Source organism: Grus americana, chromosome 1 (assembly GCF_028858705.1).
Source record: "Grus americana isolate bGruAme1 chromosome 1, bGruAme1.mat, whole genome shotgun sequence".
Taxonomy (NCBI): Eukaryota; Metazoa; Chordata; class Aves; order Gruiformes; family Gruidae; genus Grus; species Grus americana.
This window is the reverse complement of record NC_072852.1, coordinates 58,528,562-58,542,998: the sequence shown is the minus strand read 5'-3', so window position 1 is coordinate 58,542,998 and position 14,437 is coordinate 58,528,562. Positions and strand designations below refer to the sequence as shown.

Below are 14,437 nucleotides of genomic sequence, written 5' to 3'. Positions count from 1 at the left end.
CTCACATATCATCTAACCACTGTTAGAGGGCGCAAAATTCAGACTCAGATCTCTCTTTTTATGGCACTTAAGAGTCCTTGTTATATGGAAAGCAGATGTAACCAAAGGCGAAAGAGACTCCTAAATCTCTGAGAAGTAAAAAACAAGGTTTGAAAGGCCGCTGCTGACATGACTGTTACGCATCGGTTCACTCGCCATTGTTTGCAACCAGCTGAAAAGAGGTGCAGCTTTCCATTCATCCCAGACTTGCTAACCACTGGGTGTTGCCAAAGAGAGGAAAATAAACAACCTCCAGACTCAGATGGATCGAAACCTGAGCTAAAGGGGGCTGTGAAACACCAGGGTCAAAAACCACTCCTTCAGAGGCAGCGCTTTGCGGGTTGGAAAGAGATGCATGCCTGCTATGCAGATCATACATGACCTAGAAGAGCAGTATCTAGGCCTCAGCCTCCTAAAGATGACTTAAGGATTCTCAGAAAAATCAAAGAGGTAAAAGTGACAGGCAAGCCTGACTCATAAGATTAAAATAACTCATGTAAAACGTGCCTGAACGCAGCAGAAGGAAGGATGTGGCAATTTTCTATTAAAGGGACTTAAAAAAGGCTTTGTGATACAAGGCAGTAAGTTAAAAAAAGAACTACATTCAAGTGCCAAAAAGTACTTCTTAATGGCCAAAAAATCCCCCCCAAAACAATAGCTGTCCATAAGGAAAAGATATCAGGGCAGTTCCCTCGCCTGCCATCTGCGGGATTAGCACTGTAAATGAGTAACCCAACACAGGACCACTCTGACTCAGACATCTGTCTCCAGGATTAGATGCTTTAAGGCTGAATAGACTGTATCATACTCCTGCTCTTATCGCAGAGGTTCCGGCAGGGCCAACCCCAGAAGGCGGCTTTGAGCACCCACGCTGATGAGATGCACTGGGGACTCTTCAAACAGGTGGAGCCCTATGCTCCCCAAAGGTCATTGAGTTGGCAACTTTCACCGGCATTATTTAAAAAGTAGGAAAAAAACCCAACACAACAAAAGCTATAAATCACCACAGGGACACAGACACACTGTTCCTTCCAAGACCACTGGAGCACAGAGAAAACAAGCAATATTAAGTGACACAGTTAGGGCTGGCCTAGATTACCAAAACCACAAGGAGAAAGAGGACAAATGGAGTTTACATTCCTGGAGCCTTAGTTATTTACAGGGCTTCACCAACCTCCCTGCACCCACCCCCTCCTTCAGCTGCTCAGCCAGGTGACAAGGCCAGGCAAGGCCCTGCCAGGAGAGCACTGGCAACAATTTAAAGATGACTCCTACCAGGACACGGGAGCTCGCCTACTGACATTTATAACATCTCCTAAAACGCCGCCCGCACAGCCGCGAAGGCCCGAGGAGAGGCACCGGGCACGGCCATCACGGGGGGGCACGGCCATCACGGGGGGGCACGGCCATCACGGGGGGGCACGGCCCCACTACCCTCAAGGCCGGGCGGACGCCCACCGCGCATGCGCCCGAGCCGGCAGGCTCGTGTCCTTTTAAAGGACACGCTGGTTCCCCCGTGAGGCGGAAGTGTCTTATTCCTGCACCGGAAGTGGCTTCACCTGCCAGTACGTGGGTTCTTCCGGGAAGGGCTAGGTCGGTTTGGTTTCGTGCAGCAGCTGATTTCCGGCGCTCTGGCCTGCCCCTCGCTCATTCTCTCTCTATGTCCTTCTCTTGGAGGTCTTCCGCTTCCTTCCTCATCCGGCGCCTTTCTTTCCCTTGCGCTGTGAACTCTATGGTGGACCGGAGGTGCGCTTCGGCAGGGGGCGCTCTGGGAGCGGGGTGGCGCTCTGCGCCGCCGACTTCCGGTGCTCTATAGTGAGGCCGTCGGGGCGGCGCTCTAGACGGTTCGGTGCTCTCGATGGATCGGCGACGCCGGGCCGGGCGGGTGAGCGGCGGCGCGGTGCTGCCCCGCTGAGGAACCGGCGGGCGGGCGGGGCCCTCCGCCATGGAGCCCGAGACGCTGGAGGCGCGCATCAGTGAGTGCGGCCGCGACCACCCCTCCCTTCCCCCTGACGCGACACGGCCCGGCCGCGCCGCCAGCGGGGCGCCGGCCGCCACTGCTGGGGAGGGGGTGGAAGGTGGGGAGGGGGGGTGCTCCGGGGTGTGAGGGAATGAGGGGTGCTCTGGGGGGGTCGCATGTAGCGAGGTGTCAGGGCGGGCCGGTCTGCGAGTGGAGGGGGTGGCTTCGGGCAAATGGGGGTGTCGGGCCCGGCGAGAGGGGTGGGCGGCCGTGGCCGTGGCCGTGGGCGCACCTGGGGTTCGTGGATGCTGAGCGTGGGGCAGGGCGCGCGTCGGCGGGGGTGTGCGGCGATGGCGGGTGGGTGTGCGCTGCTGGCGGGGAGGTGGTGGTGAAGGGAGTGTGTGCACAGGGCTTGTACAAGTGGACACGAGCATGTTTTTCCGTCCACGCCATCCTCCATTGATGCACCTGGTGGACTTGGCGGCGAGGGAGCGGGAGCAGTGTTGCTCCTCATCTCCGCAGGGTGGGAGCCTGGGGAGACTTTCTCACCGTCCCCTTTCCCCTCCCGCAGACAAAGCAACAAACCCCCTGAACAAGGACCTGGACTGGGATGGTATCAACGCTTTCTGTGAGCAGCTCAATAAGGAGCTAGAGGGGTAAGTGCTGCTTCTTTTCCCCAGGCCGCTCCATGTCATGGGCTTGGGTTGTGATTCCCCATGTGGTGAGCATCAGTGGGGTTGTCCTAAGAGCTGAATCGGCATGAAGCCCTTCAAAGTGGGGGGGGGGGGGCGGGGTCGTGGTCCACTAATGGAAGGTTCCCCCAGGGTTTTGAGGTGTCTTGGTGCCTTATCGGTGCCTTAAACTTGCAACATGCTTTTCAACTCTGGATTCCCAGATAGAAACACAGGTACCAGGTTTTTCATCAATAACCGGCTAGCTTTTTCCCCCTCGTTCCTTCCAGTCCTCCACTTGCTACACGACTTCTTGCCCACAAGATCCAGTCTCCGCAGGAATGGGAAGCTATCCAGGCCCTCACGGTAAGGGCATCTGCAGGCTTGTAGAACTAGATGGAGGGCCAGGGTGTGGGGTTGCTCCAGTTTGACTGGAGGAGCACGGGAAACTTTGAACTGCCTTTGAGAAAGCCCTGGAGCACCTGAGCCCTTGGGTGGGAGAGGGGGTGAAGGTGGTTCCACAAAAGAGGAGGGGTGACTGGTAGGAAAGGTCTTGTTCCTGGGAAGGATCGTAGCCTGTTGATAGGAAGGTTTTTTTTCCCTTAATTGTGTTGTGGGTCCACGCTGTGAAAGTATTTGTGAGCTGTCTTAAGGGTATCTCCTTCCACGGGCTGTTGAGCCACCTCTGCAAAGACTGACCCCAAAGAGGAAAATCTTCTTGCCTCTCTTTGGGAGCATGATTGGCCTCCTGGGAGGGAAAGGGGGTGTCCCTCCATGCTGCTGTGAGGATAGCCACAGGCTCCGTGCCTGTGGAGGGGGGAAAAGGAGGGAGCTGCTCCCTCCTGAACCTGCTGCTGACCCCATGCTGGGGCTCACCTGGCCCCTCTCCCCAGGTTCTGGAGTCCTGCATGAAGAGCTGCGGCAAACGGTTCCATGATGAGGTGGGCAAGTTCCGCTTCCTCAATGAGCTCATCAAAGTGGTGTCACCCAAGGTGGGTCTCAGGGCATTGTGCTGGAGGGGACCGGAGCCTGGTGTCAGGAGGGCTTTGGGAAGAAGTAGTGGCTGAGCAGGAAGGTCAAACGCCCGCTGGGATGTGGGGGAAACAGAACAATGCTAATAGGAGATTTAGTCCTCATTACTTGGTGAGTTTTCCAGTGGGAAGGTGAGCTTTCACCCCTCTGCCCCTGGCTGATTCTAGACATGATGCAACCAGCACTTGCGAGACTATTGACCTCATCTGCGTGCCTGGAGTCACCTTCCCTGCATCTCTGTCAGCCCTGTCTGTGCTCAGGAACCTCCTTCAGCTTTGACATCGTGACCATGTCTCTCTGGAGTGTCCCAACCTGGTTGAGACACTCTCAGAGGGCAAGCCCAGGCCTGGTCAGTGGTGCTCTGGCAAGTCCATCCGAAGCACCAAGTCATTACCTGCTCCTCTGCTGTTCCTGCAGCAGAACAAGCTGTGCGTGCTCTCCTATGCAGTCATGGCAGTTAACACCAGCAAGGATGGAGTTAAGTGAACACAGACTGAATGAGAGTAAGGAAAATCTTCATCTGCCAGTCACAGCTTGTGATCGGTGATGATGAATAGCCGAGGACAGTGACAGCAGCACACTAAAGTCCTCTTGCTAGGCACCCTAGAGAACGTCCTCTACCTTAAGCCACTAGCCTCTGGCGGCACATGCATTGCCTCTGCCCAGCAGACCCACGGGAGAAGGGTGGTTTTATGACAGGGGGAGAGCTGTAACGTTTGGAGATCTCACTGCAGGGTGCTGGTCATCTGGGGCTCACGTAGCTCTAACAAGTGCCTGGCACTTTGTGCTGGAGAGTGCCCCTGAGAGAAGGCTGGGCCCTGCCCCAGGGACCCACAGTCCTTCTCCTCCCAGTCCTGCTGTCCCTTCATTCCTGAAGGGCTGCCTTGCTAAGCAGCTTCTATTGGCAGTACCCTTTCCTTCACAAGGTGACAGGGATCCACCTGAGCCTTCCCACCTGTCCCTGCGTGTTGTTGAGGGGCTGCTGGTGCAGCATTTCTCCCACCTCTTGTGTTTCCTGTGGTGGAAACCAAGCGCAGCATAGGACATGTTGCAAGGGCCTCATGAGCTTTCCTGCTTGCTTCCTCTTTCCTCCTCCTCCTTGTGCCGTTGGGAACGGTCTCACTTCTCCTGGGGGAGGGGAGGAGAAGAACAGGCCAGGCTTGCAACGGCTCAGATCAGCTTCAAGCCACCTCTTCTCTCTTCCTCTAGTATCTTGGCAGCCGGACACCAGAAAAAGTGAAGTCAAAGATCCTGGAGCTGATGTACAGCTGGACGTTGGGGCTGCCTCACGAGGTGAAGATCTCAGAGGCCTACCAGATGCTGAAGAAACAAGGTGAGAGACAGTGGTCTGGAAGGTGAAGGTGGACGGACAATTTGCCCTCCCTCCTTTTTTGTCTGGGCAGAATCTGAAATGAACTCTCCCTTTCCTGTCCCCGGACCCAGCACATCCATCAGTCTGGTTCAGCAGCAGGGGCAGGCGAAGGAGCGGGTGCCTGGGGCTCCTGGCTGGACAGAGGGAGTTGCTGGTGGTCTGAGTTGCTTGATGGGTTGGAGGGGACTTCTGCTTACTCCCTGCAGGAGATGGGGCACTGGAAGGAGCTGGTGCTTAAGGGCTGCGAGTGCTTTGGCAGTTGATGCTGGGTTTTTCTAAGAGAGGATATTTATGGCGAGTAGGGGGCAGTTCTTCCGTGAAAACACAATCCAGTATCATGGGTAGTGGGAGCAGACCCAAACCCCCTTAGTCCCAGTTGGGTTTGGTGGTCCATTAGGGAATAAATGACCTAGGTGGCAACGCCATCCCTCAGCAAGTGAGTCCTCCTGACCTCTCCATTGGTCTCTGCTGCAGGGATCGTGAAATGTGACCCAAAACTGCCTGACGATGCTCCTTTTCCACTTCCTCCCCCTCGGCCCAAGAACATAATCTTTGATGATGAAGAGAAATCCAAGGTAAGGGCTCAGTGCAAGGAGAGGGACAGCGAACGTCTTCCCTGCTCCAGGATCTCCTGTCCTCCTGGGGTAGAGATCCAGAGAGAGTGAAGGCCCCAGCTCCACATGCTGTCCTTCAGAAAATGCATCACAAGAATACTGAGGGCCCGCTCCAACATCATGACAAAGGAAACAACCAAAGGTGGGGAATGTGGGTCTGTTTGACCTTTGGAGCTCTTAGCTGCAGGATGGTGTGAAGGGTGGAGCGCTGACATTAGCCCAGCAGGTTCTGGGAGGTTTGCCGCTCTGCGGTTTCCAGGCTTCTGAGTTATCTAGCCATGAGGTTTAAATCCCAGCCCCAGATGCTGCTGCTGTTATCTCTTCCCCACCCCCAGCACTGCAATCCACTTATTGCCCAACTACTTATACCCTCCTGGACCCATCCTATATTGCCTTTTCATCAGAATTGGGTGACCACTCAGACAAACCTCTGCTTTATCAGTGCTGATACATTTAAGCAAGTATTAGGCTTCTCCGGGTCTAGTTCTGCAGCAGAGGTGCGATGCCAATGTGCTGCAGGGGATATATTTTGCTTCCATGGGTCACAGCGTGCAAATGAGGATTTGTAGGTGGCTAGTGGGATGTTTCTCCGACTATAGAAGAGGGGAGAAAGTGGGAGCGCTCCCTCTTCACCAATTGCACCTGCAAAGAGGCATGTGAAGGGGTCTTAGTAGAAGTCCATTACAGTCCCATGGCGATTCCCTGAATTAAACTAGGCTTTCTGTCTTCCTCAGTACTCCTGCTGCTGTGCTCCTGGGTCTCCATGGTGCATAACGGGCAAGCAGGGGCAGCTTTTGAATGCAGGGGATCTGCAGGGAAAGACCTACCTTGCATAACCAGAACCACAACAGGAAAAGGAAGACCAGTTGTTCTTTTTCTCTCCCTGGTCTCTGATAGCCCACAGGCTCTCGTGGCTGGGCTTTCAAATGGCTGGCGCTGTCTGCCACCTCTGCCAGATACAGGTTTGGGCCGGGGGTAGCTCCGTTGGCTCTAATGTTGCAGGAGTGACTCTGGCTGCCACCCCTCAGCTTGGGCTCAGAGGTACGCTCTCTTTTGCAGATACTGGCTCGTCTCCTGAAAAGTTCCCATCCTGAGGACCTCCGGGCTGCCAACAAGCTCATCAAGGAGATGGTTCAGGAGGTGCGGCTGGGGAGAAGGGGAGCTGGATAGTCATGGTCTGGGTGGCAGTGGTTGGCACCAAGGGAGCAGTGGGTCTCTGTTCTCATGGAGACATATGGAGCTTCTGCTCAAAATTTTGCAGCAGCAGCTGCTAAAGAGTCCTCATGTGACTTCTGCCCTCCCTTGGCTACTTGAAGGAATGGCTCTGGGCACTTTCTTTGGCCCAAGCCCTGCTGCAGCACTAGATCCGTGGCAATTCCACCCCTGTTTGGCAAGTGCTGACCCAGAGGTGATCTGGAGTTTTCCAGTGGAGAGGGAACTCTTTTGAGGGCAGCTATGCCTTAGTCCAGGGAGTTGGTGTGTTGGCTGGCTCAGCTTTCCTCCTTTCCAAGTTGCAGACAAGAGCAAGGACATCCCTGTGTTCTTCCCCTTCAGGATCAGAAGCGCATGGAGAAGATCTCCAAGAGGGTGAATGCCATCGAGGAGGTGAACAACAATGTGAAGCTGCTGACAGAGATGGTGACAAACTACAGCAAGGGGGAGACAACAGAGAGCAATGAGGACCTAATGAAGGTGAGGAAAGGCCATTCCAGCATCCTCCCTGGGCTTAGCAGAGATGGATCGCTCTTATCCCTGCCATGTTCCTCCTTCTGGTTTTGCACCTCCAGCTGAGCATCCTGCTGGTTGCCTGAGTACCCCTTTCTCCTCTCCCCCAGGAGCTGTATCAGCGCTGCGAGCGCATGAGGCCCATGCTTTTCCGACTTGCCAGTGACACAGAAGACAATGATGAAGCTCTGGGTAAGTGTATCTGGCCTTTCTCATTCTGTCCCCTTCTCCTTCCGTCTTCTTTCAGGGAGCCTGTGCTTTGATGCCATGCCATGGGGAGCCCATCAGCACCCACCACTCTGGGGTGGCTGGTTACTGTACGTTCGTTAGTCTATGGCTTGGCATGAAGCAGGGGCACGTGGCAGTAATTAGCAGTGTTACAGGCTTCTTCCACTTCACAGTAGGAATGATGCTTGAGCTTGTCCTGCTCAGACTGCCACGGGGGTATCAACGTACCTCGATGAAGTTTGCAGCAACAATTGCAAAAATGCTATCTGCAGTGGGCTGTTACCAGCTCCTTGGGCCTTGCTTTGAAGGAATACACAGAGTTGGGGCATAAAGCTCACTCTTTTTTTGTTTCTTCACGATCTTAAAACTTCCCACCTATTCCATTTCAGCGGAGATCCTGCAAGCCAATGACAATCTGACACAGGTGATCAATCTCTACAAGCAGCTTGTGCGGGGAGAAGAGATCAATGGGGAGACAGTGGCTGGTCCGCTTCGAGGTGAGGGGACTTGGGAAATGGGGACAGGAGGGTCAAGCAGGGGGACCCTATTGCTGGTTTCCTGCAGTTTGAGAGAAGATTGAGAGAAGTGGGAAGGTGAAACCTGCAGGAGGTCAGAGTGGGGCTGGTGAGATGAGGAAATGGCTTGCAGAGATGTCTGATGCATGAAGAAAGGGAACTGGAAGGGAGAGCAGATGGGGAGTTCCTTCTCCCACCTGTGAGGAGGGATGGGAACTGGCCTCAGCACACTGGATAAGGACTGGATAAGGTTTCTGTCTCAGATTGTTCCTTCTTTGTAGGCAGCACCTCAGCGCTTCTGGATCTGTCAGGCCTGGATCTTCCAGCATCAGGCCCTTCCTACCCAGTCTTGCCCACACTGTCAGGTGGCTCAGCAGTCCCCGTGCCTGACCAAGCTGGCTCTGTCTCCTTGCTGGATGATGAACTCATGTCTTTAGGTGAGAACTACAGAGCAAAAGCTCTTTATTCTTTCCTTGACTCTGGACAGTCTGCATGGATGGTTTTTCTTGTAGTAGGAACATGAATAAGGGAGAGCTCTGGGAGAGGTGAATAATGAAAGACCAAGAGGTGTCCTTCACTTAATGTGAGGGAGGAGGGGAAGACCCTGCTATGATTCTGAACTTCAATCCCGTGGTGTTTTCCTGACTAGTCAGAAAGAGCCTGCAGGGATGTGCCCTCTGATTTGCTCTGGGAAAACTGACCTGGCAGGTAAATTGAGAGTGATGCAATGGCCATCCCCAGTTGGGATCACAAGGGTGGATCACCCCCAGCTCCTCATGTTTAGTCCTTGCAGTTGAAGTCACGAGCTGGCAACAGGCGCATGGGACTTCCAGAACTTTTGACATTGAAATCTTGTGAGGTGCCAGTCCTAGAAGGCCCTAGAGTCCTGCTTTTCCCAACAAAGTGTCTGTTTCCTAAGATTGCTGTTTTGAGTACAACAGCATGAAGTAGACAACATGATCCCCCAGATGCAGGTGCAAGTGGGGCTTGTCAACCCAGTAGTGTTCACTTCTCTGCCAGTTGCAGTAGGAATTAGACTGTAAATGAGGATCTCTGGGCAGAAAAAATACTGTCACCCTCCCTGTGCTCCCCCATGAAAGGATGAGGGCCAGAGATTGAGACCGTGTTGGTGGTTCTGCCCTGCTGCTTCTGCATCTTATCTGACCGGAGGGATCTCAGTTACTGGTGCCTTATTCAGGCCCTGTTTAATGCTCTTCCCCACTTGGTAGCTAAGCTTCATGTTTGCTTTTACCCTGACAGGCCTGAATGACCCAGCACCACATCCTGCCCAGGCTGGTGACAGCAGTGGCTGGAACAGCTTCCAGGTAACGTGCTGGGAGCCGGGGCAGAAGGTGGGGAAGGTGGTGGAACAACAAATGGACTAGGCAGGGAAGTGTCCCAGCTCTGATGATTGGTGCTGATATGCAACCCTGCTTGGGGGGGCTCTCCTGTGCACTCTTCCTACAGTCATCAGATAGCAACGAGCTCAGTGTCACTCCGATCATGGCAATGCAACCAGTCAAAGCAGATGCTGGCGCGTCCTCTCCCAAACCTTCTCCTTTCACCAGTGGGCTGGATGACCTGGACCTCCTGGGCAAGACTCTGCTGCAACAGTCTCTGCCTCCAGAGTCCCAACAAGTGCGATGGTAAGCAGGGGAAGGTCAATCTTGCACTTCTCCCCATCCTTTCCGTTTTTGGGGTGCTGGTTACAGGCATTTCAGTGCCCTGTTCCACTCCTTGTTCTTTCTCCCTCCAGGGAGAAGCAGCAGCCCCCTCCCCGGCTCACCCTGAGGGATCTCCAGAACAGGAGCAGCTCTGGCATCGTGGCCCACAATCCCAGTGCTCTGCCCGTGCTCCAGAGCGTTTCCCCTAACCCCACGCTGCCCCTGACCTCAGAGCTGCCTGCCCCTGCTACACTTCCCAAAGCTGCCACCGCACCAGCAGGAAGTACTGCAGTCCCACCACGGCCTCCTGCCACTGCGCTGCCTCAGGAGATCTCGCTGGCCAACATCACTGTGCCTCTGGAGTCAATCAAACCCAGTGAGCTGGGGTGAAAGAGTAGGGCAAGTTTTGGGGGGCGTGGACTGTTTGGAAGGGAGTCAGACAAGTTGGGGAAGAAACAACTGGACAGGGTATGAAGAAGGTGGAACAAACCACCGGCATATGGAAGGGAAGAATGTGAGGAAACTTCTGGCTTGTTGGATTTTGTGGAGGTTGAGGAGGAGTGGTATCTCTGTCACTTGTGTGGAGTTTGGGCGATGAGGAAGGGTTACCGCAGGGCCAATTCCCTCCTGGCTCACTGCTGCCTGTCCCTGCCTTTCCCACAGGCAGCATCCTCCCTGTGACAGTGTATGATCAGCACGGCTTCCGTGTCCTCTTCCACTTTGCTAAGGATGCCCTGCCTGAGAGACCTGATGTGCTTGTGGTGGTGATTTCTATGCTTAGTACGGCCCCGCAGCCCATCCGCAACATTGTCTTTCAGTCTGCCGTCCCCAAGGTAAGGTGGCTGCTGGGGCTGAGGTGCCCAGACTGAGCCAAAGTGTGATTCTCCCTTTGCAGGAAAGGCAGGGTGGGTGGAGAGAGCTCTCTGGGGCTGAAAGCGAGTTGTCTTGCCTTCAGATTAGCAGGAACCAGCAGAGTGTTTTTTCTCTTCAACTAGACAATGGAATATAAATACAGGAGCAGGGCCTCTGGTTGCCCAGTCCCTCTCAGGAACGTGGGATGCTCTTCTCTCTCCCTAGGTGATGAAGGTGAAGCTGCAGCCTCCCTCAGGCACGGAGCTGCCAGCATTCAACCCCATTGTCCACCCCAGTGCCATCACACAAGTCCTGCTGCTAGCTAACCCACAGAAGGTAACAGCACCAGCCTGGGGCATGAGCAGAGGCTGGTCTTGCTGCCTGGGCAAAGTTTGGTTACCCTGTCCCTATTCCTTCTACAGCTTCCTAGAGACCTGAATGGTTTGTGCCTCGTGACTTTCTTCCCACCCTTCTGACTGCTTATCATTTCTCCCCTGTCTCCAGGAGAAAGTGAGGCTACGGTACAAGCTGACCTTCACCATGGGAGAGCAAACCTACAATGAAATGGGGGACGTGGACCAGTTCCCCCCACCGGAGTCCTGGGGAAACCTCTAGGGCCGCACGTTGCAGGCACTACACTGCAGAGTCCTTGGGAAACCAGCCCTGCAGGGCTGGAGCAGCCTGAGGAGGTGGGGAGGGTGGGTGGGGGGCTGCTGCTCACGCTCTGTTCTCCAGATGGCCGGGCGAGGGCCAGAGGGAGCGTGCAGGAGAGCAGAGACGCCAGGAGATGTTCATCCCACAAGACTAGGAGTGGAGTGAAAAGCTTCATGTGGGTGAACAGTTGCCTTCCCTGCTCTTCCAAAGGCATCACTCCCCAGTCTGTCCAGCTTCTCTTCTAACCCTGCTTTCCTACTAGGTGCAGTGGGAAACAAGGACGGGGAGCTTAACAGCCTCAGCCTGGGGCAAGGCCTAGCACAGGAAGATACTTTTCCTTGTCTGTCCCCTCCACGCTTTCCAGCCCTTCAGCTGCTTCATGCTCTGTGGTGCTCCCTCTTGTCCCCTCCTTGGAGCTGGGCCCTAGCAGTTCCCTGTCTGGTGGGACTGCAGTGGACCTGGTGTGGAACAAGGCTGGACAGAGACTGGGTGTGTCCAGCACCGAGAGCAGGCACGTGCCCTTTTGGGGGGGGGGGGGCAGGAGGAGAAATCTTCCCCCTATATCCCTCCTTCCAGCTGCTTACGGAGCTGCGGGTGGGAGGTGGGTGCTGGGGTGGAGCCCGGGGGCTGGGAACGGTTTGCTCTGTACCTTCTCATCCCCTTCAGCTGGAGCTCCTGGGCACTGAACCCCTGCAGCGAGGAAGCCCACACCCTTCCCGTGTGCTTTATCAACAGCAGCAAGCTTTGGGGACTGCTGCCGAACTTTGTCCTGGTTGCCAGTCCTGAGGGGTGTGCTGGGGGGGAGAGGGGGGGCTGACTCTTCCCCGCAGCCTCCTGCCCAGCAGGGAGAGGAAGCAGCACGTAGTCTTCCTCCCCCGGCTGGGCTGGAGAGTGCGATGGGGCAGGGGGTTTTCTCGGCTCTTCAGCATCTTCTCGCTGTGGGTAGGTGATGGGCTGGACTCTGGTCTCTCCCCAACTCCCAGCCCATCACCAGGGGGCACCACTAAGCTCTGCACTGGGAGCCCGGCTCTGCACTGGGGGGGCACGGGGAAGTGGGGGGGTACAGCTGTGCCTTGCGCACCTTCGCCCGCAGCCGTGGGCCGGCCTGGCTCCCTGCGGCGGGGAGGGGGCTCGCCCCAGCCGCCTGATCACTGTGACACAAGAGCGGGGATCTGCAGGCACGGAGGATACCGGCCGGTGGCACGTCCTGAGCAATCTCTATCCCTCGCTGGACTTGCACCACAGGAGCCGCTTCCCATCCCTAAACTGGTTTTAACAAGGCCTGATCTTAAAATTGGGGGTACGCTGTGCCCTGCGTTAGCTTGCTAGAGGGTAGAAGGAGGTCTGTGCGACGTGGGGACGAGCAGGGTGCCTTGTGCTCTCGGCTCGGGGGCAGCAAAGGTGAGGTGTCGGAGCTGGGTGCAGCGAGTGATAGAGGAGAGGGGGAAGCAAGGTCTTTATGCTGGGGTTCTGCTGTGTCTTACTTCCCTTTCTGGTCTCTTTTCAGGGTTTTGTATGGGTTTTTTCTTTGCAGATCTTGTTTGGTTCTTGAACAGACTTGTATATATTTTCAGTGCAAAATTCTGTAAATGGAAGAAAACAAACAGATTTAAAACTAAACGCCCGGCGCGAAGAATCTGCTGTATTTATGGGAAATAAAGAGTGCTTTCCTGATCCTGGCCCTCTGCCTTTTGACTCAAGAAATGTATTTTCCCCTCACCTTCCCTGACTGCGGAGGAGCTGATATTCTACCCTTGCGAAGCGTTGCTTCCGGTTCAAACCCTGCCCCTGCAATCCTGTAATTTGTCACCCGGGGCCTTGCCATGATGATTTCCCCACTCCCATAAGCAGGGAGAGGGCTGGTGGAAGTCCCCCAGCTGCTCTCAATTCCTGTTTGAGAGCAGAATCACTTCCAGACAGTGAGCTGCGTGCTGCCTGCTTCCCTCTCTTCCTCCCCGTGGAGAGGCGGTGGGCAGGGGTCAGTGCCCCGCAGCCCACGGGGAGCAGGGCTTGAGCTTGCTCCTGTGCCCCTCGCAGCTGTTTGCAGCTTCACCACCGCCTGTAGCAGCACTTCTTCCTCTTCCCCGGGGCTGCCTCTCGGAAGCGGTTGTTGCAGGGGTGCAAGGAGGGGGATCTGCTCCAGCAAGCAGCAGCCCGGGGCTGGGAGCAGGTCTCTGACGTTGCATGGGAGCAAAGAGGCCATGGCTTGGCCACCACCTGGTGCAGCCAGTGAGGGTTTGGGGAGGGGAGCGTGTGTTCTGTGTTTTTGCAAGGGGTGCTTGAAGCCCTCGCCTGCTTTAGCGACCGCAATGCCCGTTAGGAGCACCCCTGGGGATCAGGCGTGGTTGGCCACAGGTTTAGAGCAACCTGGTGTTCAGGCAGGGAGAATGGTGCTCGCTTGCTTGGTCCCCACTTGAAAACAAAGGTCCAGAACTGCTTTGCTACACGTTCACCAGAGGCTCTCCCCCATCCCCCAAGAAGGAGCAGAGCCTGGCAGCCCCCAAATTATTGCTCCTCAGGTTTTGGGGCACAGGTGGAGCGTCCCTTCCACCTCTTTTTTCCTTTGCTGCTTGTTTCATCTGCCCACAAGCTGACCGCTTCCCGTCTGGGCTTGGGTGCTAGTTCCTTTGCCAGCCATGTAACCTTGCCAACAGCAACCTCTGCTCTTTCTTAACGCAGAAGGAGGAAAGTCCCAGCTGCAGGTAGCCAGAGATAAGACAAGGTTTACATCTTATAGAGCCAGGAGCAAAGGTGGTGGTGGTGTGAGGGGGATATTTTTAGACTAAAAAAAAAAAAAAAAGCTGAGCCCTGGTGCAGCTCTGCAGAGAGCCGGCAGCACCCGACCCTGGGAACTGGGAGTTTGTGGTCCCCGTGCAACTGTGCACGGGTGCTGCTGCTCTGCGCTTGGCCTATCTGCCCTGCTCAGAGGAGCCCTGCCAGCAGCAGGGGAGCGGGGAGGGAGGAGGGGGGCCTCCCCAGGGTGTGAAGCAACAGCCCTTGCCTGCAGCTTTGCGGTGTTTTTGGAGAGCCTCAGCGATGGCAGGGAGGGAAAGAGGGGTTGGGGGCACAGAAGGGGTTGCAGGTACGGCTTTGCTGCTCGCCCCCCAGCTT

The 14,437-nt window shown here is 55.5% G+C and overlaps 1 protein-coding gene across 3 annotated transcripts; it reads left to right on the top strand.

Annotated features, from left to right (window-relative positions):
• The first annotated feature begins 1,845 nt into the window (after window positions 1–1,845).
• GGA1 (golgi associated, gamma adaptin ear containing, ARF binding protein 1) lies at window positions 1,846–13,000 on the top strand. Of its 3 annotated transcripts, XM_054821360.1 has the most exons (17): window positions 1,846–2,015; window positions 2,571–2,655; window positions 2,961–3,036; window positions 3,564–3,662; window positions 4,912–5,035; window positions 5,549–5,649; window positions 6,748–6,828; window positions 7,243–7,380; window positions 7,524–7,605; window positions 8,031–8,138; window positions 8,438–8,593; window positions 9,417–9,481; window positions 9,624–9,802; window positions 9,913–10,196; window positions 10,484–10,653; window positions 10,898–11,008; window positions 11,177–13,000. In XM_054821360.1, exons 1-17 carry the CDS (start codon window positions 1,985–1,987, stop codon window positions 11,285–11,287), a joined length of 2,001 nt encoding a protein of 666 aa, XP_054677335.1. In that variant the 5' UTR covers window positions 1,846–1,984; the 3' UTR covers window positions 11,288–13,000. The 3 variants fall into 3 exon arrangements, with proteins under 3 accessions (XP_054677335.1, XP_054677351.1, XP_054677344.1); XM_054821376.1 differs by lacking the exons at window positions 1,846–2,015; window positions 2,571–2,655; window positions 2,961–3,036; window positions 3,564–3,662 and adding an exon at window positions 3,669–3,813; XM_054821369.1 differs by lacking the exons at window positions 1,846–2,015; window positions 2,571–2,655; window positions 2,961–3,036; ... (1 more) ...; window positions 4,912–5,035; window positions 5,549–5,649 and adding exons at window positions 5,656–5,830; window positions 6,423–6,650 and having other exon boundaries at window positions 6,728–6,828.
• The last annotated feature ends 1,437 nt before the right edge of the window (window positions 13,001–14,437 follow it).